Below are 27,513 nucleotides of genomic sequence, written 5' to 3'. Positions count from 1 at the left end.
TGTAATTGGAAGGTCCATTTCAGATGCCACAAGAAAGTCTATTTCAAGGGCGTCTGAAACGCCACAGCAGACAGAATCCAGAGTGGAGGAACTTACAATAGAATGTGAATCAGAAAACTGTTTGTTCTATTTCTATGTTCTGTTTCTTTCATTTGGGAAATTCACTGGTTATAGATTTCCGGGCAATGCCGGGTACTCCTGCTAGTCCTTAATAAGATCTATATTAATATGATAAATATATCCAGGTATGTTTGTGTTAAACTGGTTGTTTCTTGGCCATTTGAGAATGACAGTTATTGCTGTCCCAATGTCTGTATTAATGTTTTTCTTGTATAGGTTTTTGACGAATCAAATTCCATACAACTGACAATGTTATTTCTAGACAGGCTTAGGGACAGAGATCATATCAGTAAATTCCACATGAGAGGTATGGAAGATGATGTCAGGGAATGTTTTTCATTTGCATGTTAAAGACAATTCTTTAAAAATGTTCGTAAAATACTTTGTTTTATTAAACAAAAGGCATGGTTTTCATCTAGTACAGTAATGTACCGAAAACTCTCACTTAAAAATCAGAATAGCTCAATATTATGTAAGGAGATACGTGGGAAAAAACTAGTATCATCCTTGGTACCTACCTCACCACTATTACACCAAATATTTTAAATTCAGTTGTGCTTGAAAGTTTGTGATCCCTTTAGAATGTTCTGTATTTCTGCATAAATATGACCTAAAACATCATAAACATCATCAGATTTTCACTCAAGTCCTAAAAGTAGATAAAGAGAAACCAGTTAAACAAATGAGACAAAAATATTATACTTGGTCATTTATTTATTAAGGAAAATTATCAAATATTACAGATTTGTGAATGGCAAAAGTATGTGAACCTTTGCTTTCAGTATCTGGTGTGACCCTGCAGCAATAACTGCAACTAAATGTTTCCGGTAACTTTTGATCATTCCTGCACACCGGCTTGGAGGAATTTTAGCCCATTCGTCCGTACAGAACAGCTTCAACTCTGGGATGTTGGTGGGTATCCTCACATTAACTGCTCGCTTCAGGTCCTTCCACAACATTTCGATTGGATTAAGGTCAGGACTTTGACTTGGCAATTCCAAAACATTAACTTTATTCTTCTTTAACCATTCTTTGGTAGAACGACTTGTGTGCTTAGGGTTGCTGTCTTGCTGCATGACCCAGCTTCTCTTGAGATTTAGTTCATGGATAGATGTCCTGACGTTTTCCTTTAGAATTATCTGATATAATTCAGAATTCATTGTTCCATCAATGAAGGCAAGCCGTCCTGGCCCAGATGCAGCAAAACAGGCCCAAACCATGACACTACCACCGCCATGTTTCACAGATGGGATACAGTTCTTATGCTGGAATGCAGTGTTTTCCTTTCTCCGAACATGACGCTTTTCATTTAAACCAAAAAGTTCCATTTTGGTCTCATCTGTCCACAAAACATTCTTCCAATACCCTTCTGGTTTGTTCACGTGATCTTTTAGCAAACTGCAGAAGAGCAGCAATGTTTTTTTTGGAGAGCAGTGGCTTTCTCCTTGCAACCCTGCCATGCACACCATTGTTGTTCAGTGTTCTCCTGATGGTTGAATCATGAGCATGAACATTAGCCAATGTGAGAGAGGCCTTCAGTTGCTTAGAAGTTACCCAGGGGTCCTTTGTGACCTCGCCGACTATTACACGCCTTGCTCTTGGAGTGATCTTTCTTGGTCGATCACTCCTGCGGAGGGTAAAAATGGTCTTGAATTTCCTCCATTTGTACACAATCTGTCTGACTGTGGATTGGTGGAGTCCGAACTCTTTAGAGAAGGTTTTGTAACCTTTTCCAGCCTGATCAGCATCAACAACTCTTTTTCTGAGGTCCTCAGAAATCTCCTTTGTTTGTGCCATGATACACTTCCACAAACATGTGTTGTGAAGAGCAGACTTTGATAGATCCCAGTTCTTTAAATAACAGGGTGCCCACTCACACCTGATTGTCATCCCATTGATTGCAAACACCTGACTCTAATATCACCTTCAAACTAACTGATAAACCTATCAGCCTTTTTCAGCAGTAAAACTGTAAGATAACCTATAAATTATACAGTACTATCATATAAAACTGAAGTTGGCAAAATAGGAAATATGGTTGATTCACAAAAGAAAAATAGCAAATTCTTTATGTAACAAACACTTTCTAATACTGCATTTTAAATAATATGCATTGACAAAGCTTATTTATATGCAAAGATGACTGTGCAGTTGGACCACAAACTATAACACCATGTGAGAGACAAGATTGGCCCACAATGTTTTTTGTGCAACTGTCCAATCATATGATCATACTAACTCCATCCTAACTTAACCAACTATCTGAACCAATGAAGAAGGAAGCATGAGAGGCAGATGAGCCATACCTGAAGATGGAGAAAATATCAAGCGCAAAAAAAAAAAAACAGAGGAAAATGAATACTTCATTTTACAAGGATGCCAACTTTCAAACAAACACCTGTATAGAGATGGAATTACCATTTGCTAAGCGGCATTCAACAGAAGTATTGTTAGGACTAAAACATAATTTTGTCAATGTGTTAGACCCTCACATATTCTTAACTTTTTGTCAAAGTTCAACCAAATGCTGTATTCTGCACAGAAACTCTGGTGAGAGGCAGAATTAAAAAGCAGCTACATAGGTTTCAAAGTAAGGAGACAAGGGAGCATGTGCAAAGCCTGTTCTTTTATGTCACTTTGTAAACCACATAGAGAGTAATTGGGGATATTACATGTTAATGAATTAAAGGAGGACTTTGAATTTCTGTACAAATTTGGTACACCGTAACTGGCTAAACATCTGTAGTCCTTGGACTAGACAATTGTGGTAGGCTAGTCTAAACAACAATCCAAGGACAATTTTTCATCCCTGGCTACATCTGAAATTAACTGCTACCTATCTCACTAGCTGCTGTTTGATATTGGAAGCAAAATTATAAATTAATGTTTAGTTTCTGTGTTCAGCATGGTGTTTTCTGTATTTTTATTGTATTTTATGACTTTCTTTACATACATTGCACTTGTAAATGTGCATGGTGTTTTGAACGTGCTATATAAAATACTGTAAATTTCATTGAAAAACTTTTTTATAAATTGTCAACAATATATGTATAAAGTCAGGAATTAAAAGACATTCTAGATTTTCTTCTTACCTATTTTAGATGAATTGGAATTCTCAATCCCAGCAAACACATGTAAATTTCCAAAGAGGCATGAAAAAACAAAACAGGAATGATTGTAAAAATTTTTTATCGGTCCCATTTGAAACATTTAGTTGTAAAGCATAATCATATGGAAATAAAACAAACTACACTTATTACTCATTATTGTGCTTAAAATAATCATATTTGCTTTTACTTTAATATTACTAATAATAACAATAATACATTTTATTTGTATAGCACCTTTCCCGTGCTCAAGGTGTTTGAAATCTGATAAATCACAAGTAAGACTAGCAATTACAATCCCTTTTAAAGTATATTAAGGAGCATTAGTGAGGCAATAGAACCACTATAAAGGTAAACAATACAAAGGTTATTAAATCTCTTAAAAAATGCATTGTAAACACCTGCCAGCCATTCTCCTTCTGTATTCTTACATTTACTTCTTTCTAGGGAAAACAACAGTGTAAAAATAATGCTAAAAACACTGTAATATAATACATACAATAATAAAGTATAATCTAATTTTTCAATAATGAAGCAAAAACTTAGCATTGTTTTTATTACTTGCTGAGCTTCACATAATAAAACAAAAGTAGAATGAAATAAACATGCTGATCTAACTATAAATTGATGAACACATTTTGACACTATGCACTCTTTTTTTTCATGGAACTATAAATATGTACAATCTAGTTTTATTTATGAACTTAACTTGCCCTTTTTACGTCCAAGCCGACTGACCTTACTTGAAGATAATATGCCAGACAGTGATCCCTCCTCGATCGCGGGGGTTGCGTTCCAGAACACTCCGCGAAAGGTGAAAATCCACAAAGTAAAAACTATACATTTATATTATTTTTATATCGTCAAGTTTGGGTCACAGATTTGCACAGAAGCACAGGAGGTTGTAGAGACAGTGACTTTAACTCTTTTAGGGCGGATGTCGACTTTTGTCGACAGGAGGGGTTGAGGGCGCATGTCGACTAAAGTCGACATCCAGGGACAGAGGGCGATAATCAGCTGTTAATGGCGACAAATCTCACTGTCACATCACAGGCATTCCCTCTGTGCTTGGAGGAATGCTAGACTCATTGACCTGGCAACTAATCCTTGCGTGTGCGTGAGTTGCGAAATGTAAACAATGGCAACATGTCGACATGTGACAAGGGAGCGAAGCGAGTGCAGAAAAGAAAACACTCGGCAGACAATGTTTTGCACATTATCGCGGAGTCGGACTCTGATTTTTCAGAGTCGGATTTTACTGACAGTGATCAGGAGATCGAGCAAGAGAGTGAGAAGCCGGCATCAGCTGATCAAACACCAGTCGATGCTGCGCCAGTGGATCTGCTGCCAGTTGAGCGCCTTCACGCAGCCGATGCATCTACGGCAAGGTTTGCGTGGGATAAATACACAGACATTGATCCGTTGAGAGCTGATCTGGCTACTGGACTTCACAAGACGTCATGGCTTGCTGTTGGACACGACAGATCACCAGCTGCTGTACTTTAGGCTGCTCTCTCCTGATGCTGCCTTTCAGCTACCGTCAGACGAGACAAACAGGTAGGCAGAGAAATTTTTTGAATCGCAGGCTGCGTTTGCATTGCATTCTCGTTTTTCAAAGTGTAAACCCACAACAAAAGACGAGATGAAGCGTGCTGTGGTATTACAAATAGAGATGGGACAGAACTGGTGATATAACTTCAGGGAGCATTAGTCCAAACGTGTTTTGTCCCCTGGTGGGTTTGGACAGGTTATGCAGCATGGTGATAGGTACGTGCTGCTGCAAAGTTTTATTCACTTCTGTAATAAACAGAGGCAAACCCCATGGGGTGAGCCAGGCTATAATGCCATGCATAAAGTTCATAAAGTTTCAGAAGATGAAAAGAGGTGACAATACGGTTTTCATGCAGGCAGAAAACATGGTGGCAGTGGAATGGCACGATGGCAAAAGGGTGACTTGTCTCTCTACAGTACACACTAACAATATATGTGAGAAAGTGCAGCAACAGACAATTGAAAAGTAGGCACCAAAGCAACACGTATTGTAAGCAGTGCAATGTGGCAATGACTGAAATTGGCTGCTTTGAGCAAGATCAAACTTTGCAGGACATTGCTGTGTAAAATGTATGTGATATGTATGTGAAATAATAGAGTATGCAGGCTCATACAACATGCAAGACAGTAACTTTTGTCAAAAGTAAATATTTTTTGTTGATTTGATATGTTAAACAATTGCTTTGTGTTCTTTTTTAAAAAAATGTTAGTTTTTGGAAAAATATTCAGCCCTGGGAGATAAGAAACAAACAAAAAATAGCCCTAAAAGAGTTAAAACACTGCAAACAAACATTTGTCTCTTTTTCAAAAGTTTAAACTGTGCTCCATGACAAGACAGAGATTACGGTTTCATTTCACAATTAAAAGAATGCAAACATATCTTCTTCTTCAAAGGAGTGCGCGTCAGGAGCACAGAATGTCAGACAGAGAGAGACAGACAGAGAAAAGCAAACAATCAAAAATCAATGGGTGCTGTTTGGACTTTTAAGTATGCGAAGCACCGCGGCAAAGCAGCCGCAGGGAAAGGAGCAATGTGAAGGTAGTCTTTCAGCATTTTTCAGAGAAGCGTCCGTATCCTCTAGGCCAGTGTGCGAACAGCCGCTTTGCTCACACCCCCTCTGTCAGGAGCAGAGAATGTCAGAGAGAGTGACAGAGACAGAGAAAAGCAAACAATCAAAAATCAATACGTGCTGTTCGGGCTTTTAAGCGTGTGAAGCAGAGCGGGAAGCATATCGTATATCATTGAGGAGTTTTATTTAATACGCGCTCTGATTGGGTAGCTTCTCAGCCATCTTCCAATAGCGTCCCTTGAATGAAATTAACTGGGCAAACCAACTGAGGAAGCATGTACCATAAAGTAAAAGACCCACTGTCCTCAGAAATCCGTGAACCAGCGAAAAATCCACGATATGTATTTAGATATGCTTACATATAAAATCCATGATGGAGTGAAGCCCTTGAAAGTCGGCGATATAGCGAGGGATCACTGTCCTGACAAGATTATAGAGAGTAGACCCCATTTGATCATTTTAGAAACAAAAGGAATTTATTTGAATTATTACAGAGACTCAGAATTAAGTGATGAACACACAAATAGTGTTTACCATAAATGGATGAAAGAAAAGTTTAGGTTATTTGCAATGAGAATCAGATGATGATTTGTGAAAATTGGTCACATATTTTCTTGCACTTTTGCATTTTAGCTGTAAGCTTTCCAAGTACACATTCAGTTGTGTGATGTTCAATTTCAAACTTTTCCCTAGACTGTTACATGTGTAATAGACATCTTAACTAACTGAAAAATAACATATTGCAGAGTTTACATGTAATAAAAAGTTAAGATGACAGTGACTTGGTTATATACTTTACCTTTAATAAAAACCAGAAATGAATGGATACAATTAGTATTACAGAGGACTAAAGATAATATTGAGCTCTTGCAAGAATATTGTTTACCCTGTGAATAAAGAGCAACACACAAGTCTCCAGGTCTAAAAGAATGAAACAATTTCAAGAAGAAGTTTTGACAGGACTAAGCTGTTAAAACTGTAAAATTGTTAATTGCTTGGTAAAGTGATGTAAATAATCAAACCCTATGATAGGGTCTATATAAAATAAATATTGCAAAAAACTTAACATAGTTAAGAATAATACATTACAAAAGACATGTATATTACATAATATTGCAAACACACTTCCTAACATAGGTGATTAAACTAGCATGCTCCACAGCATCAAAAGAAAGATCTAAATACATACTGTACGAACAGGCAAACTGATTAAATAAATCCAAGTTTAAGTCACAGATTCAACCTATACTTTGCATTTAGCAGAGACTGATCACTAAATTAAGACTAATTATAAGAAAGAAAATGCGGAGTCTCCACCTCAGCAATGTATAACAGATAAAAGCCAGGTTTCTCTCTTTCTGTTTATAAGAGATGTTGCCAATCAACGGGTTGATTGGAAAAGCTTTCAGTGGTTAATTAATTATAATGACCCAGAGTCCTATACATTCCATTTACACTGTTACCAGTCATATATTAAAAAATTACAAAGAAGATGTAAGAGTTGAAAACCCAGTTAATCACAGCTAATGCATTTGCACATTCAACTGGCTTTTGGATTGCAGTAACACTTCAATAGTTGTAGCATAATAAGGTGCTATTACACAGAATGACAGATGAAATCAGAGGTACTACAGACACAAATTTTTTTAGCCATACATATGGCTGACAGCCTTGTTGAAATGGAAACTGCTGCTGAGTAGATTTCAGAACCTGCAGGTGGAAGCAAATGCTTGGGGTAATGCAAACCTGGTCTCAGTAGCTTGTTTCATTCCTACACAGAAAACTAACATTAACAACAGATTTCACATCTGCAGTGGGGGAAATAAGTATTTGATCACTAATTTTTATTATAATTTCATTTTAATGGAGAGAGACAGAATATCAAACAAAAATTCAGAAAAAACATATGACATACAAGTTATAAATTGATTTGCATGTCATTGAGAGGCATACGTATTTGATCCCCTACAACCCAGCCAGAATTCTGGCTCCCACAGATTGTCTGAGTGGCCATGTGATCAATTACAGACACTCCTGATCTCAACTCGTTATGTGTATAAAGCACACCTGTCCACAGAATCAATTTCTTCCATTCCAACCTCTCCACCATGATGGACAAAACCAAAGAGATATCAAAGGACATCAGGGACAAAACCTGATGTGTAGACCTGCACAAGGCTGGAATGGGCTACTAGACCATCAGCAAGAAGTTTGGTGAAAAGATGACAACTGTTGGTGCGATTATTTGGAAATAAAAGAAATATAAAATGACCTTCAATCTCCCTCAGTCTGGAGCTCCAGGCAAGTTCTTGCCTCAGGGCAATCATGAGATAGAAGAGGGATTAGCCCAGAACTACACAGGAGGAGCTTGTTAATAACCTGAAGGCAGTTGGGACCATAGTCACCAAGAACACCATTGGTAACACACTATGCCATAATATATTGAAATCTTGCAGCACCCACAAGGTCTCCTTGCTCAAGAAGGCACATGCATAGGTCTGTCTTAAGTTTGCCAATGAACATCAACATCAATAATTTACATCTTTTATATAATGTGTTTTTTTTTTCTGGATTTTTGTTTGGTATTCTGTCTCTATCCATTAAAATGAAACTACCATAAAAATTAGAGACTGTTCATTTCCTTGTAAGAGAGCAAACTTACAAATTTGGCAGGGGATCACATACTTATTTCCCCCTCTGTATCTTAACTGTGGTGAGAGGCTATCTGAGCATGCACAATGCATAAGTTATAAGAGTAGCTGTGCTTGACTTTTGGCTGTGCACATGATAGACTCCCCAACACGTCAAAACGCTGTTTTTTGGCATTTTTTAGCAGCTGAAACAAACTCTTAACAAGATATTGTTCTTCTTTCCCAAACTGATCTTACAACTTTTTCCCATCCAGATATTAAATTTGAAAACGGGACTAAAATCTTGCTTAATTACTTTTTCTCGACATGCTTCAAGCCTGTTTCTAATATTTTCTAAAAGAATATCACTGAACATCTCCATTAGATTATATGAATTTTTATTTTTAAATATGAATCTAGTACAGTGAATTTAGTACAGTTATTTAAAATAACTGCTTATATTGCAGTTTACCAAAAAAATTGCAAAATATTCTACCAGACTGCATAATACAACTTGCAATAGTAAAACCCCATTGTCTTTTAGTGTATTGGGGTCAAAAATTTAAAAGTTACATTAACTCTATTAACATAAAAGAACACTGACTAAGCAGCGAAAGAATGTTTATGAAAGATCAACCAGTTATTATGGGGAAATCATAGGGCAGAAAATAAAAGTTCAAGTGAGAAAATATTAAATACTATTTTTTAAGGAAATAAGAATTGATATTCCTTTATTAACAGGGTCGCAGTTAGGAGACCCGGGTTCACTTCCCGGGTCCTCCCTGCGTGGAGTTTGAATGTTCTCCCCGTGTCTGTGTGGATTTCATCTGGGTGCTCCGGTTTCCTCCCACAGTCCAAAGACATGCAGGTTAGGTGTATTGGTGATTCTAAATTGTCCATAGTGTGCACCTGGTGTGTGCGTGTGCCCTGCGGTGGTTTGTGTTCTGCCTTGCACCCTGTGTTGACTGGGATTGGCTCCAGCAGACCCCCGTGACCCTGTAGTTAGGATATAGCAGTTTGGATAATGGATGGATGGATGGATGGATGGATGGATTATTAAGAGAGAAAAAATGTTCTGACCTTAAAAGCATACTTTCTATTTATATGGTCATCCACAGAAAGCATTGAAATATGAAAACTAGGAAGGAGGATGCTTCCCAGGATTCCTTCTTCTTTTTCATCTAAAAATGAAAACAATATTTATTTTATTACATTTCACATAAAATAGGAACAAAAAAAAAATTAACTAATAATACCTTATGCCACAAACAGTCCTGGGGCCTCATGTATAACGCCGTGCGTAGAACTCGCACTATAACATGGCGTAAGCACAAAAGCCGAAATGTGCTTATGCACAGAAAAATCCAGATGCAGGAATCTGTGCGTACTCCAACTTCCACGTTCTTCCGCTACATAAATCCCGATCAGCGTGAAAACTAACGCGCGTGCACACGCATTATGTAAAGCCCCAACTCCTCCCAGAATTACGCCTCTTTGAATATGCAAATGAATATAAATCGCCCTTAAGCTCAGCCTTCTGTGAAAAGACAATGGGAAAAGCAAGGGGGAAAATATAAGAATTTCAGCGAATACCAAGTGGAGGCAAAGGAAAAACATACTATTTGTTCAAATAAACCGTGGTATAATCAACAAAAGGAAGTTGATCGAGTGACATAGCGTGTTGGAGAAACTTGAAAGCTCACGCTGACAAAATCGCACAGTGCCGAAAATAAAAAAGAAGTCACATATTAAAGTCGCAGTGAAAAGGTGAGTTGTAGCCCACTGTCTTGAGTGTCATATGAAAGCTTATTAGGGTACAGAGAAAAAAAAGGCACACAGTGGGGGAAAAAGCACGAAATGTCAACTTCAATCTCTACACTGCCACTATAATCACGTAGTTTATTTTGTCATTAAAGTAGAACATCATAAACTTCATCTTAAAATCGTTTAATTAACCAGTTTCTCAAATCACATCGTAATTAAAGTAGCACGTTAAATGCTTTGTTTTCTATGTGATCTTCTATGTGCTCTACGTGTGTGAATCACTACTTGCTTCTTAAACAGGCTCTTTTCCTCCAACTGGACACAGAATTCATTACATTTGTATATCGGATATTACAGCTCTCTGAATAACTAAAATACTGAGATGTATACGTGATATCATTTTTATGATGATAGGAGTTAAAGCACGTTATAAAACATGAGTTTCACAGCGCAGTGATTGTGTGCGACCTTCGATGAAATTATTTATTGCAGCAGTACTCAGGGGCGGCTCTGTGTCCAATAGAAAAAGTCCAATGTCAATATGTTATTTTATGCATGGTGGATCGCCACACAATCCGCTCTTAATAGACATTAAGCCATCTGTTAAGCTTAGAGCGCTGATTCTTCAAAACGTTAAAGGAACATTGAAATATCTTTGTAGTACATGTTTAATTATTCTATCCTTCACGCCAGTCCCAGTGAAGAATTTAGATTATTTAAATGAAGGTAAAGTTTTATCTGTAAAATATAAACATATTTTGCTGCATTTCATCTTAAAAATGATATTGTCATCATATGTGAATACGCGCGATTTATAAAGTGGCGCTGGTTGTGTAATATTATAACTGAAGTGCAAGTTTACAGTGAGGTAATTGTACTTATAAGTACAGACAGTTCTACAAGGAGCGCTTGATTGAGTGCGTTTATAGTTCTTGGGATGAAACTGTTTCTGAACTGCGAGATCCATACAGGTAAGGCTTTGAAACGTTTTGCTGGGGCCGAGACAGCGTGTGCTTAATGCCGTATACCGATAATTCTCTTTTCGATCAGCTGCTGCTGTGATTCACACTCAGATACCTTGATATAAATACTCCAAGTGGTGAAGTGAAAGTAATATGGAAAAAGATGATCCGCTGTGGGAACTCGTAACGGGAGCAGTGGAAAGAAGAAGGTGGTGCCGTTAGAGTAACAACGCTAAAGCAGTTATGGTATTTGGTATACTATGGCTATTCCCTGGACCATTATATTGTTACAAGTTAATTACAATCAGATGCATTACACTAATAAACAATATGCGGTTAGTTTCAGTGTATTTATAAAGCCACATCAGGAAAATAAGGAGTAACCACACAGGAACAGTAACATTGCTTTGACGCTGGGTGCCGCCAGTTTGCAAAACCGAGTGGAGAACTTGCGTACGACAAGGTATGAGGTACCGTGGAAAAGTGCGTGGCTTTACGTCAAGTGTAGGTTTTATACATCGCGATTTGAACGTGGAAAAGTTCTTACGCAACATTTCTGTGCGTACGCACAGTTTATACATGAGGCCCCTGGTGATGAAAATAGAAATTAAACATTATAAAATTAATTAGAGTTAGCTACAAAAAAATGTATTCTTGTTCCCACATGCACAGAAGGTTTAAAATACAGTATAACCTACTGTACAACATCCTAAACTTTATATTTCTGGGGATGTTTTCAACCCTTTTTCTACATTTTTGATATTAAATCATTTTTGGAATGACTAGCATTTCTTAGGTTTACTTAAGAAGATGGCTGCTGACTTGACCATCCCATTTTGATTATGGAACTTATGGAGGTGTTGGACTGGGAAACTACTATGCCATACTAGAAGTTTTCAATAAAGGTTCTTCCTTCTTAATGTATTGTCTACATGGGGTAGAAGCAGTTTGGAAAAGGAAATGGAACTGGGAGACAGTTGTGGTTATATAAATCTAGCCAAGTTCAAAACTGAAAGAATCACGTGAAAAGAGCCCAGAATGTGAAACAGTAATCATATTTAAGATTCAAAATGAGAGATTCAGGACAAAGAATTTATATACAAGCGGAAACAAAAGTCAGTCAAAGATCATGATCAAGGAGACAGAAAATAAATTGTAAGAAAAAAACAAAACAAAAAAAAAATTAGGTTCAAAGAGAATTACAGTAGGCTTTTTAAGCTGTACCCACAAAGTCAGACAATCAGGAAGTATACAACGCTACTCTTTAAACTTCTGACCTGGTGATGTCATGCATCACACATTTCCAGTTGACCTCCCCAAACAACGTTTTAACAATGATGTATACGTTGGGTCTCAAAATGGTGGTGCCCATACAAAAACACGATGGTACAATGGGAGAGTGCAATTAATTTTAACATAAGTAAAAACTAAAATAAATGTTATTGTATGACTATTTCTTGGTCTATAAAATAACAGCCAAAATGTTGTATACATTATTTTTAGAGAACCGAACTATATATAAAAATTAAAAAACAAACATAAATTTGATTTACATGCCTAGAGCTGCTATTGATTTGGTTTCAAGGAAACACAGCTTAGATCATCCACCTATCAAAGCTGAGTAAAAACTCAGTTACTCAATCTGTCACCAAATCTCAATGATGAATTCTGAAATTATTAGCCAAACTCATTCCAGATATGATGTCTCATTTACACCATTGACACTGCTCTTTCTGTGTCTAGAAATGCAGCACTGATTTCACTACAGATGGGGAAGGTTATTGATTGAAAAAATTGGGACTTTTTTATCAATATGATTAAAATTCTCTATTTTTTAGATACACTATTATTCACACTAATTTTGACATATCTCATCCGTTTAGAATCTGCAGAAGTGTCAAACAATGATGCTCATTATCTCTTTTACTGTTTAATTTCTTGAACTTTTACCTATATTTCTGCATAGCTCGAATTTTAAATTTACCTATTTCTTTTTAGGGATTCCCTCAAAAAACTTCATAATATACCAACAATGTTTATCTTTATTTTAAGAACAAATTACTTTTTAATCCAATAGTTATTTAAAGTGTCTAAAGTTTTTGTTTTAAAATTAACTGAACTAAAGAATCCCTGCTCCCTTTGAAGTGTCTCAGCCAAAATATCAATCTTCTTTCAACATTCTACATGTAAATATCTCCTCTAATCTAGTTCCAATATTTCAAAATCCACACCACATGCTTGTGGAAAAATAAAAATCAGTTATTGATCAAATCTGGTGTGCGTGACAAGGGCCACGAAAAGTCTGTCTTGCGACAAGTGCAGCTTCTGTTTTCTCTAACAAACAAGAAGTTACAAGTGCCCAACTGATGACCTTTAAAATTGTGTAACTACTGATCCAAACAAAATTATTGTAAAGATGTAATGTCTTGAAATTCTTGTGCAACTAAAGTCATAAGGTCAAATTTTGCGCTTAGCATTATAAAAGATTTAGGACACCGACTTCTCGGCGCAGATGAAGGGCAGGTGTCCTAGGACTGTGCTTCTCTGTCATTCTTACCTTTGCCTGGTGTGTATTAATAAAATATTTTTTACTAATTTTAATTATATCTCTCTGTCTTCAGTCACAAGAAATGACACTAGAGAAAAAGTGTCCACAGTTTTCTGGCGCCCAACGTGGGGCAGGAGACGGCCGGCTGACTCCTCGAGCGGGAAGATCTCAGCGATCTGTCTTCTTGAAGCAGACTGCCGCAACTAAGTGCACCGGCAGCAGAGTAAGCAGCTCCGATAAAAGTTAGGACTGCCCTGTCCTGAGACGACTCCTGCGTGAGGAGTCCCCGGTCTCCTTCTGGTACAACCACGGTGACTGAGAAGGATTTTCCTGACAGAGCTGACTAACACCCAGGCTGGGGTAAGTAACCCGGAGGTTTCCGTAAAAAGATAAGCTGGGGGCGGGCTTGCTGTAGAGTATAAAAAGTGACCGGGAATAGTAAATGGAAAGAAATACCTTGTTTTAGGTCACTCCTGTTGGGAAAGATAGTATAGAACACTATCCTCTGGGAATTAAAAAAGGGGGATTTAGGACGGGATCCGGTGCGTGGCACACCCATAAACCCGGACAAATCTATTGGACAGAGGATAGAGCATAGAATAGAAGAATAACAGGTTAAAAAAAACAAGGAAAGTAATAAAAAGTACGTACTAGAAATAAATATTTGCTTTCACCGTGCACTGTGACAGTAACGTAGGAAATAGTGTAGTATACTTCCCCTGGGAATATTAAAGGGAACGTTGGGGCGGGTGAGTGGCACACTCAGCATTCCAATAGTTCATCGGACAGGGACGAGTAGGACAAGGATAGAAAGATAAATCTGGCACAGGGCTCGGGGGGGAAAAGCAAAGGAAAAAATGGGAATACATAACAGCAAGCCTGCCAACCGGCCCGGGTTCAAGTCTTTATGCTGGAAGGATTGTTTTCGGAGGATCAACAGGCGCCGCACAAAAAGGGTCAACTAGAAAGTTAATAGAGAAAAACACAGGATTGGATTTTAAAAGGGCATGTAAAAAATGGAATAAGCAGAGCGGTGGGCGTTGGCCATTGGAAGGGACAGGAGATGCAAGTGAGATACAGAAAATTAGAAAAATATTATGTAGAAATGCACCAGGGTGTTGTATGTAGAAGTGTATGAGGATGTTGTAATAGAGGTATGTGTTATGTATGACAGATGGGAGTTGGTTATTAAAGATTGTAATTTAAAGGCAGTACAGAAATGAATTATTGGCTGCAGAAAGTTAGAACTAGAAAAAAAAAAAAAAGTTATTTATAGCTTACAGAAAGTGCAAGCAGATTCGGAACCGCAGTCGAATGAGAAGCGGAAGAAGAGCAAGAAAAAAAAAAAAAGACCCATTATATCCCACACTTGTTCCTCCACCTTTCCTACACCATCCACATCCACAACCCCCACCTTCTCCTCCGCCACCTCCAGCCCACCGCACCAGAATTAAAAGATGATCCCTTGGGGTCTGGTTTCTTTGAAGAATATCATTATGATCCCTCATTACACACTGATCCGGGAATGACAAAAGTAACGTAATGGGTTCGGCAGGTGGGTTTCACGATCCTAGAACCTCCATTTCACAACGCACTAGAAGTCAAACCCTATTCCTTCAGCCCCCTAATCAAAACACCACCTTTCAATCCCCCTTAAAGTCCCCAAACCCACAGGCCCCTTATTGGAATGCCCCCTGATTGAGATCCCAGAACCCCCCCGACATGATTCAATGCAACCTGCAGGAGCTAATAACCCCACTACTGTAATGATACATCGTAACTGAGACATTCAAGAGCTGAAGGACGTTGTGTCCGAATTGCCTGATCCCAAAGTCATCGGTGTGTTTAAAAAATTCATAGAACAATTACAGCAGCTGTATGATATGTATAAGCCTAATGCCACAGAATGGACTCAGGTGCTGTGGAGAAAGCTTGGCACCACATGGGAGACTGTCAATCATGGACAGCATAACAGAAACCCGTGGCAGTGGAACGAGGCGTTGCCTCGGGCCGGGATGAAGGTCCCTTTATTACGCAATGGGAACATGTTAAAATAATATTAAGGACAAGTATAAGAAAGGCAGAGACTGGTCTCTTATCTCGGCTGCCAAACAGAAAAAAAAGAGACAGTAGATGAATGGGCACACTGAATTTAAGAGTTAATGGCAACACACTCCGGCCTTGAAAATCCAGACAACCGAACTAAAACTGCAGTTCCTCTTTTGTTTCCGGACTTAGAAGCGACATTCAAAACAAGGTATCCTGTATTAGATGAGAGGCTGCCGCGTTTGAGGAAGTAAAACGTCACGCAGCGCATGCTGAACAACAGAGCAAGCAGAAAGAGTCAGACACCCAGACAAAGCTGATTGCAGCACAAATGAACTATTACACTGGTGGGGCCACTCCCGGCAGAAGTCGTGGACGTGGAGGATTTTTCCGGGGACAAGGGTGTGGACGGGGACAAGGTAGCGGATATATGTTACCTAATCCAAGTGGATCATCCACTCAGCTGCCTCCCCCTCCAGATCCAAACGCTACACCATATGCTTGTTACGGGTGTGGTGAAATGGGACACTTCTGCCGCAATTGCCCTCACAAGTGCCCACCCCCTCCTCCACCACCTGAACAATTTGATGTTTCATGGACATAGGAATCCGCAGGGATCCCCAGCCCTTCTCTTCAACTACCTTTGCTCACCCATAATTCAGAGACTGATCCATTATTGACTTTGCTGGCTGGTGAATGGCACTGAAACTGTTTTCCTCGTGGACACAGGAGCCACGCGCTCAGCCCTTTCGCTGAAGGAGGTCCCTGCCTCAAGAGATTCTTCGAGTTCAGCTGCATTCCAGTGATTCCACTTTAACACACTGATTTCTTTTAAATCAGCTCTGTCCAGTTAACCTCTTAGGAAGGGATCTCATGACAAAACTTTCTCTCTCCATTTCAATGAAATGTTTCCCCACACACCATCCTTCTTAAAGCCCTTCACTCATTTCCCTCCTGCTTGTTTCCCAATCTCCAAGCCCCTGACACCCTATTGCACTGCCCAATATTTCCCTATAGAAGTAGACACCCCCTGGCTAGAATCTTTTCTTTCATCAGGTACCTGCCCGAAACCCTTCACATCCCCTGCATTTTCATTTCCCCCACAAAAGCTGCTGCATTTGTACATCTTACATATTCACAGAATATTTTTTACCTCATATTTCTTTAGCTAAATCAAGCACTGTCCATTGGGTGGAAATCGGACCATGGGTAGAACAATGTCTTAATAGAACAGACTGGGTACATGTTGCTTCAGGTGTTTTTGATACCTCAGACCATTTAATAACTAAAGTTGTGCTTCAAACTGATTTTTTAGTACATCGTACATTATGCTGCACTTCCCTTTCTGCGTTGTCATTGCAAACTACTTCCCTTCTTGGCTCTCAGCTTCCTGACTCTTTGTGGTCTCAGGGTAAAAATGATTATGGAAGGATAGCCCATTGTGAGCCTCTGGTGATCTACCCTAAATCTTCTTTCCGTCCGCACGTGCCCAGTATCCTCTGTCTCCTGAAGCAGAGGCTGGCATCTCCGCCATACATTCGATCTTGTGAACGCGTGCGATTATTCCAATTAAATATTCTCCAGTTAATTCTCCCATTTTACCTGTAAAAAAGGCTGACGGTTCATGGCGTTTTGTTCAAGACTTACGACAAGTGAATGCTGCAATCTTTCCTAGAGCTCCTATTGTACCTAATCCTTCCACTATTCTTTCTGCAATCCCTCCCTCTGCTCGTTATTTTTCAGTAATTGATTTAGCCAATGCTTTTTTCTCTATCCCCGTACACCCTGACTCGCAATTTTGGTTTGCTTTTACTTTCCAAAGCCGCCGTTGGACATGGACTGTTATGCCTCAGGGATATACTGAAGCCCCTTGTGTGTATGGACAAGCTTGCTCAAAATTTAGAAGGGTTCTGGCCAGACCGGGTAGTACATTAATACAGTATGTAGATGATATTATGTTATGCAGTGCTACTGAAGAAGATTGTGCAAGACACTAAAAACTACTGCAGTTTCTGGGGGACAATGGACATAAAGTTTCAAAGGCTAAATTGCAATTAATTCAAACAACTGTAAAATATTTAGGTCATGACATCACAAATGGAACAAGAGCTCTCTAGCGATCGCATTAACACCATTCAAAATCTTCCCAGACCTGTCACAAAACAACAGGTTATGTCTGTATTGGGCATTCTGGGTTACTGCCGGCAATGGATTTTGAATTTCACTGAAAGAGCACAGCCGTTACAAAATTTAGCAAACACCCCTGGCCTTCCTCTTTCTGGTCAGGTGCAATGGTCCGAGCAGGCTGAGAAGGCTCTCTGTGACTTAAAAAATGCACTTTCGGTGGCACCAGCCTTGGGCCTTCGGACTTTTCTCGTCCCTTCACTCTGTTCGTGGGACGAAAAGGGGGGATATATGAATGCAGTTTTAACACAATTACATGGGGATAAACAAAGGCCAATAGCTTATTTTTCGAAAAAATTGGATCCTGTGGCCGCAGCACTTCCGCCTTGCCTTAGGGCTGTGGCTGCCACAACAGAAGCTGTGCTAGCCAGTACAGATATAGTGCTCATGAGCCCCTAACAGTAAAGGTGCCTCACGCTGTACATTCCATTTTAGTACAGGCTAAGACCTCCCATCTCACTACTGCTAGGGCAATACACTATCAGAATGTACTCTGTACTTTGTCAAACGTCACAATTGAAAGATGCTCCACTTTAAATCCAGCCACCCTGTTGCCAACAAATAACGACAGCGAACCGCATAATTGCCATACAGAAATAGCAAAGGTTGTAAAGCCTCGAGTAGATCTACAGGAAACACCTTTAGAAATTGGAGAAAATATTTTTGTAGACGGATGTTCTTTGCGATTGGAAAACGGAGCACCCTCAACTAGTTACGCAGTGGTCCAAGGGGACCGCCTGCTGGAAGCAAATCGAATTTCATCAAGTTTAAGTGCACAAGCAGCTGAATTAATAGCGCTCACCCGAGCATGTCAGCTGTCGAAGGAAAAATCATAACAATTTATACAGATTCCAGATATGCCTTTGGAGTCTGCCATGATCATGGGGCATTATGGAAATTGAGGGATTTAAGACCAGTACTGGCAAGCCCATCCAACATCAAAAGTTAATCGAATCCCTCTTGGAAGCCATAACTAAACCATCAAAACTAGCGATTGTTAAATGTCAAGCTCACACAGGAAAACAGGACCTGTCAGCAAAGGAAATGAATTGGCAGATTACTTTGCTAAAAAGGCTGCATACAGTAACACACCAATCTCTTTATTCCAACAGAGAAATGACAAGGACCCTGATAATCAAATTATTTCTTTACAGAGTGCAGCCACGGACATTGAAAAGAAAAAGTGGTCCAAAGAAGGATCCCTCTCTGATGGAGTCTGGACTCATCAGCAAACTAACAAACCTTTTCTCCCAAAAGCTTCTTTTCCAGGTATGGCAAAATAGCCCATGGCCTCGACCATGCTGGGAAAGATGCCATGGTTCAAGATGTTGAAAACATTGGGAAGCTGTAGGCTTCTCTACATATGCAGAGCAATTCTGTAGACGCTGTGCATTATGTCAAAGGTTTAATGTAGGAAAAGGCACTCAGGTAAGTCCCGCCGTTACTCCTAACCCAATGGGTCCGTTTGAACACCTCCAAATGGATTTTATTGAACTAACACCGTCTAAAGGTTACCGATATTGCCTTGTGATTGTCGATGTGTTCTCCCGATGGGTAGAAGCTTTCCCTTCAAAACGCAATGATGCCAAAACGGTTGCTAAAGCACTAATTAAAGAAATTATTCCAAGATGGGGCATCCCGCAAAAGCTACAGACAGATAATGGTACTCACTTTGTGAATTCCATTATAAATGAATTGACTACCTGGCTACAGATCAATGTACATCATTACTGCAAATACCATCCACAAAGTGGGGTATTGGAACGATGCAATGGCACCCTAAAAGCTAAGCTTGCAAAAATTTGTGAACAAACCAATTTATCCTGGCCAGATGCTTTACCCCTGGCTTTAATGGGATTGAGGGGACGGACACACCGGCAATTGGGGCTATCGCCGTTTGAAATCCTGACCGGACGACCCATGCCCGTTGGCATGGTTATAGGAAATGTGAACCTGCATACCGTGGACAATGATCTTCTCTCTAGTCTTACAGGCCTCCGGCGTCCCTGAAGGAAGTCCACGAGCAGGTTAATCAGGCTTGGAGAACCAGCCCTCCATCTAAGACTCGCCGATTCCCTTGGGCACCTGGATCCTGGTTCGAGACACCCGGAGGAAACATTGGCATCAGCCTAGGTGGAGAGGACCGTTCCAAGTTCTTTGTCCACACCACACGCTGTAAAGGTTGAAGGATTGCCCGCCTGGATTCACGCGCACTGCAAAAGATGGCACCCATAATATACATACTCTTGTTGTTTTTTCTTCCATTATCCACTTCACGGGTGACACTGACTTTCCAGGTTGAGGAAACTGCCTCATTCCAGGTTGACTTTTGTGCAATTGTTCCCTGTACTGGCAGACAGGAGCAATGGGAATGGCCTGACAAATATGTCTGTGTGAGCTACCCGGTTTATGACTCTGACTCAAGTTTTGCTTCATCTGACTCTGAATGTGGCTTCTGGAGTGATGTGTTTGCAAACACAGGACCAAATGACTGGGGTTATGAACCCTGGCAGGCTACTCAGTATGGCCTAAAGACTCGATTCTCTATTTTAAAGGGACATGCCTCTCATGAGTGTGCTAAGAATCAGTGTAACCCATTAATCATTACTCTAAAGAATCCTTCTTTGCATGATTCAGGAACTTATGTCTTAGCTGCATATGCAAGTGGTCATGATCCCGAGGACTCTTTCAAATTAAGGTCAAGACACCTGCTCCCTCTCCTCTGTCCCCCTTTCCTACTTAGTTTTTGACTACTGCATCCGAGTGAGGAAAAACCCTAGTTCAGGCTTTGAATCTAACCACCTTAACAAGCACGTTCTTCTCTAGCAACAGTCCCTTTCCCACTATCTAACATTTCTGACCCTACTGGTCTGCCTTGTCTTCTCTACTTATTTACTACGTCCAAAACTTCTATTGATTCCAATTGCCGCTTTATCTGTTCTTTTTCCCCCATTCGTCATATGACTACCCCCATGTTTCAGTCCCATGAAGGAAATTTCACATGTTTTAAATCAAATGGAACTGCTTGGGTAGGAGAATTACCTTCTTCCTTCTGCGCCCAAACCTTCCATGTCAATTCCACCTCTTTTAATTCCACTCTTTCAAAATTTTTGCTTTCCCAAACTACCCTAGATCTGATATTTGGTGGATGTGCCGAGGTCAAAACTGTTTGATATCTTGCCTTTCGATTGGTCTGGCACTTGTGCCCTGTACAGCTAGTTATGCCCTTTCGATTATTATCCTACCCTCTTCACACTCTCTGTATCACCCCTAATTCCCAGCTCTCCACTTCCTTCCTGAACCCGTTCCCTCCCAGACTCTTCCTCCAGCTTCTCCTGCACGGCCCAGGAGTATATATTGATTCCATAGGAGTTCCCAGAGGAGTCCCAGATAAGTTTAAAGCAATCATACCTCAGATTGCCATTAATAAAAACGTTGACTGGATTAATTACTTATATTATAACCAGCAGCGTTTCCTTAATTTTACTAGAAATGCTATAGAAGGTATTCATGAACAATTAGATTGTACCTCCCTAATGACTTGGCAAAATCGTTTGGCCCTAGATATGTTACTTGCTGAAAAGGTGGAGTATGTGCTATGTTTGGTGATGCTTGTTGTACATATATCCCTAATAATACTGCACCTGATGGGTCCATTACTCGAGCACTAGCCAGCCTAACATCTCTTTCCAATGAACTTGCCACTAACTCAGGCATTTCTGACCCTTGGGATCGATGGTTCATGTCCACCTTTGGGTCATGGGGCCAAAGGCTAAAATCAGTATTTATTTCTTTGGCAGTAGTATTCATTGTCCTTTTACTTGTCGGATGTTGCATTGTTCCTCTTATTCGCTATATAATATCCAAATATTTCACTGCTTCTATAGCCAAGGCCTATATGCTACACGAGGAACATATGCTCCAAATTGCCTCTTCAGTTTCCTCATCCCTTTCCCCCTCTCCTCCTCCTTCCCCATCCCTTACCTCCGCCTTCTGAATTTTCTTCACTATTTTATCATGCCCAGATTGATAAAAAGGGGGGAATGTGGAAAAATAAAAATCAGTTATTGATCAAATCTGGTGTGCGTGACAAGGGCCACGAAAAGTCTGTCTTGCGACAAGTGCAGCTTCTGTTTTCTCTAACAAACAAGAAGTTACAAGTGCCCAACTGATGACCATTAAAATTGTGTAACTACTGATCCAAACAAAATTATTGTAAAGATGTAATGTCTTGAAATTCTTGTGCAACTAAAGTCATAAGGTCAAATTTTGCGCTTAGCATTATAAAGATTTAGGACACCGACTTCTCGGCGCAGATGAAGGGCAGGTGTCCTAGGACTGTGCTTCTCTGTCATTCTTACCTTTGCCTGGTGTGTATTAATAAAATATTTTTTACTAATTTTAATTATATCTCTCTGTCTTCAGTCACAAGAAATGACACTAGAGAAAAAGTGTCCACATGCTGAAGTTGAGTCTTGCTTTTTCACTGCCTTTTATACTTCTTGTGGTTTTCTTTTCTAGAGATGTTTACCATATTGCTTTCTTTCATACAGGTTTGTCTCTTTGGCTTCTAACTTGGTTTTCATTACATGCAAAGAAATTACCAAACTTGAGTTATTTGTGAATTATCTAGAATCCACATGGCCCAGAATATCAGACAAAACACAAAAAGCTTGCATTTCTCAGACCAGAGCAGTGTTCAATGGATTTGTTTTAAGCAAGGCTAGATTTCAAATCTACTTCTATTGTGCTAGGGCACACTATTTTAATTTATGGAGTAAAGTCAAGTCAAGTAAACTGTTGGCTCTTAGAATACATAAATAATTTATTTCTCTGTTTCAGCTATCAAATCGAAAGATGGAACTATTACCAAAATCTCTCTGGAAATTAACAAATGATCAGGTTACTTACAAACTTTTCTTGGCTGATCTTCCCCCAAATTCTTTCTTTGTTAGCTATATCTAATCTTACTCCAGCTGTAGCTTTACTACTTCAGGCTCCTATTGCTATCAGTGAGCTAGATGATGCTATCATATTCTTTTTTTAATGGAAAATCTCCAGGATTGGAAAGAATCCAAGAAGACATACTGTTAGCTTTACATAGCACAACCTTTGCTTCAGATTCTATCCTCTGATATGGCTTCTTCACAGCTTTATCTTCTTTAATCTCTACTTTATCTCTTTTATTAAATGCAGGATAAGGACCCTACTAAGTGTTTGAATTACCAGCCAATATTATTGATGAATGCAGATATGATGTTACTGGCACAAATGCTAGCTTGTCATCTGCAAATGGTCACTGGCCTCAATGAGGCTGGTTTTATTCCATCCCCCCAATTTGCACCTTCTCTTATATTATACACAATGACTATTTGGAAGCACTCCCACTGCTTTTTTTTTCCCCCACAGTATGCAATGAAGACTTTTGACAAGCTCAACTAGTACTACCTCTGGAGAGTCTTGGAAATAATGGGATATGGTCCCTTTTATTAGTATGATCCAAACTCTACACTCCTTTTCCACTGATTTTGTGCTGGAGGTGGGCAATCAGAGTCACAGAAATTGACTTGAGGTAGACTTGAGTCTTAATTCTTGTGACTAGCTTAACATTACTTTATGTTTTAATAAGACTAAATGGAATTGTTTTGCTTTATAATAGTTTATTTATACCCCACAACAAACTTTGTTTACTGGCAAGGTCACCTTTAAAATAACTTTCTAAAATGTTTTAGTGAGCATGACTAAAATATTAAGAGAAAAAAATATAGAGTAGAAAATATTGGTAAAATAAGGTATGTTTCAGAGACAAGATTTCAAACAGTGAATTACTCTTAAGAACAGCAGTAAAGTGCAAACCATTTCCTAGCTCTGATTTTTTTAAAGAAATGTAAAAGTCCAAGTAAACGACTGCACTAGAAGATTTTTGAAATAACCAATTAAGTGATGACTGGAAATTTCTAGATTCCCTCCTCAGATTTTACTGTTAAATTATGTAAGAGAATGACTGGTCTCCTCTGCTATTCATGCAATTAGACAAAGCAGATACACAGTAACAGACAGATAATATAAGACAATAAAACACTGACAATGACTTTGTACAACATTTTACCCTCATTAGGAGGATGCTTCCTTAACCATATCCCATCAAATTAAATGTATTAAGTTATATGATAATTGACATAAAACGTAAGTACATGTGATTCTTATAGTCATGTGTTTAATACCGTATGAAGTGATGTAAATTTAAAAGCGTTTAAATTCATAACCTTGTAAAATCGGTATCTGTAATTTTTGTAATCTCAGGAAACCCAACTAGCAGCATAAGGTCAAAAAATTACATTTGCCTTTTTTAGAATCAACTGAACACCAAAATAGGGAACCATTAATTTAAAAGAAACTACAATATACCCCAAAATATTGTTTCATATTAAATACTAGCATAAAATATAGCATAACGTATTTGATATATCATTTATCTGTTTCAGCAGAAAGAAAACTCCAAATGTTTCATTATTAATGTTACGAGCTATAATTTAGACTTAAAAAAAAAATTAAAGGCTACAGTAATCATACATTCAGAAAAATTAAAGCAACCTATCTGTTTTTCTTACCTCTGTAATAGAATAGGCACAAATCCGACAGTACAAACCATCTTTTCTTCCAAAGTTTCATTCCAGTACTATCCTAGAATAACATAAGAATGCAAATGTGAGGTTGTTTATTTAACGAATGGCGCAAAATTACTTAATAACAAAGTGTACATTAAAAGTGATATCCTAAGTAAATGTCTAGTGAGGTACTGTAACCATTCCAGAATCTGCATATTTAAAAATACCGTAAAAACACTAATGAGTTAGCAAATTTGTTGTCAGCAAATATAAACAAAGCTTACTTTCATTGGAAAGTAACTGAATTATTGTACACAAAATTCATGCACTGTTTTTGTAGGGACATATCAATTGTTTAAAAATCCCACCTGACTTAATTTGGTAATGTAATTTTCAGTGTAAAAAGGACATTTTTTATTGTCATTTAATTCCCCTATGAAATTCTTTTAAGATATTCATATAAATGATTTGTGCATGCTTCAAGGGCTCAATGATGTGACAATCAGCTGTGACATCCAATACTTTTACCTTGTAGCAAAATGCATTTGCATATTTAATCTCAATATCATTTCTATTTGGTAATACTCAGAATGTAATGGACAAGTCTACATGTTGAATGAACAATTGTCTGTTAAACAATCCATCCACTTTTTAACTGGCCTCTGCAGTTTAGGTTTATGGGGAGCATGGCTTTCCTGGAGGAAGTAAAAACTGGAGCAAGTTTCAAACTGTGTGGCTTTCTCAGTACATGTCATTTGTCAATAATTAAAAAAAACAGTTAATCCAGCTGGACATGCATGTTATTTTCTGAAGACAAGCAGCACCTGAAAACTGTGGCAGTCAAGTCCTGTCAAAGCATCAGTAGGGTGGAAACCAAGCACTTGGAGATGGGCATGGGTTCCAGACTTCAGGCAGTCATTGACTGCAAAGGATTTTTAACCAAGTATTGAAAATGATTGTTATATTTATGACTAAGGGGTTCCCCCTGCTCGCTTCGTTCACCAACCCCCACCCCCCAGCCTGTGCATCTCTGCCACTCGCGTTGTGAAGAGGGGAGGCTGATCGCATCCCAAGGAGACGCAGTCACTCCTCTGAAACCCCGTCTTAAATGGTGATAAAAAAAAAACCCTATTTTTCCCCATTGTATCTCCTCTTTGCTTGATCAGCTGCTGCGCCGTATATTCTGCATCTCGCACAGCGCTTCGAACATTTAAAAGCCTGTACAGCAGCTGTCCTAGTCTTTAATTTCCAGCCCCAGGTTTGGTTAATTCTTTTGGCATAAAGTCTTGTCTCGCAGGGCCTGGAACCCCTGCAGATTTTATTTTTTTTCTCTAGCTGTCTGCAGTTTTTTTTTTTTTTTCTATTTTTTCTGTGCAAGGATTTTTAGAAATGTTGGCCAACTGAAAGGTATGAACATGAAAAGTATGAGCATGTACAGCACTCGATATTTAGATGGGGCTCCTTTGGCCTGGATTACTGCAGCAATGCGGCGTGGCATGGAGTCGATCAGTCTGTGGCACTGCTCAGGTGTTATGAGAGCCCATGTTGCTCTGATAGTGCCCTTCAGCTCTTCTGAATTGTTGGGTCTGGTGTATTGCATCTTCCTTTTCACAATACCCCATAGATTTTCTATGGGGTTAAGGTCAGGCAAGTTTGTTGGCCAATCAAGAAAAGGGATACCATGGTCCTTAAACCAGGTACTGGTAGCTTTGGCACTTTGTGCAGGTGCCAGGTCCTGTTGGAAAATGAAATCTGCATCTCCATAAAGTTCGTCAGCAGCAGGAAGCATGAAGTGCTCTAAAACTTTCTATTAGACGGCTGCGTTGACCTTGGACCTCAGAAAACACAATGGACCAACACCAGCAGATGACATGGCACCCCAAACCATCACTGACTATGGAAACTTTACACTGGACCTCAAGCAACGTGGATTCTGTCTCTTCCTCCAGACTCTGGGATATTGATTTCCAAAGGAAAGGCAAAATTTACTTTCACCAGAGAACATAACTTTGGACCACTCAGCAGCAGTCCAGTCCTTTTTGTCTTTAGCCCAGGTGAGACGCTTCTGACGCTGTCTCTTGTTCAAGCGTGGCTTGACACAAGGAATATGACAGCTGAAACCCATGTCTTGCATACATCTGCGCGTTTTGGTTCTTGAAGCACCGACTCCAGCTGCAGTCCATTCTTTGTGAATCTCCCCCACAGTTTTGAATGGGTTTTGTTTCACAATCCTCTCCAGGGTGCGGTTATCCCTATTGCTTGTACACTCTTTTCTACCACATCTTGTCCTTCCCTTTGCCTCTCTATTAATGTGCTTGGACACAGAGCTTTGTGAACAGCCAGCCTCTTTAGCAATGACCTTGTGTGTCTTGCCCTCCTTGTGCAAGGTGTCAATGGTCGTCTTTTAGACAACTGTCAAGTAAGCAGTCATCCACCTGATTGTGTAGCCTACAGAACTAGACGGGGAGACCACTTAAAGGCTTTTGCAGGTGTTTTAAGTTAATTAGCTGATTAGAGTGTGGCACCAGGTGTCTTCAATATTGAACCTTTTCACAATATTCTAATTTTCCGAGATACTGAATTTGGGACTTTCATTAGTTGTCAGTTATAATCATCAAAATTAACAGAAATAAACATTTGAAATACATCAGTCTGTGTGTAATGAATTAATCTAATATACAAGTTTCACTTTTTGAATGGGATTATTGAAATAAATCAACTTTGTCATGATATTCTAATTTTAAGACCAGCACCTGTAAATGTTGTTGTTGTTGACATTTTTTAGTTTATAATTTAAAATTAAATAAGAATCTGAAAATCGAACATCACATTAAAGTTGGATAATTTCTGAAAAGAATTATAACAAACATAAATATGTGTTTTCTAAATAGCTCATACAATGTTTTTGTTAAACTCCTAAAAT

At 39.0% G+C, this 27,513-nt stretch overlaps 1 protein-coding gene across 13 annotated transcripts in view; it reads right to left on the bottom strand.

Moving 5' to 3' along the window:
- Positions 1 to 27,513, bottom strand: part of plekha5 (pleckstrin homology domain containing, family A member 5) — a 461,083-nt gene that overhangs the window by 156,285 nt on the left and 277,285 nt on the right. For 12 of the 13 annotated variants that reach the window (XM_039769759.1, XM_039769758.1, XM_039769746.1 and 9 more), the window contains 2 exons: positions 24,594 to 24,666; positions 9,559 to 9,659 (listed from right to left, as the gene is read on the bottom strand). In XM_039769759.1, the coding sequence (XP_039625693.1) occupies positions 9,559 to 9,659; positions 24,594 to 24,666 (174 nt within the window). Of the gene's footprint in view, positions 1 to 3,212; positions 3,774 to 9,558; positions 9,660 to 24,593; positions 24,667 to 27,513 lie in introns of those variants that run through there. The other variant, XM_039769757.1, reaches the window with a different exon arrangement.

The sequence above is a fragment of the Polypterus senegalus genome, chromosome 11 (assembly GCF_016835505.1).
Source record: "Polypterus senegalus isolate Bchr_013 chromosome 11, ASM1683550v1, whole genome shotgun sequence".
Lineage (NCBI taxonomy): Eukaryota > Metazoa > Chordata > Cladistia > Polypteriformes > Polypteridae > Polypterus > Polypterus senegalus.
Note: the sequence above shows the minus strand (reverse complement) of the source record. Positions and strands in the feature narration are given on the sequence as shown.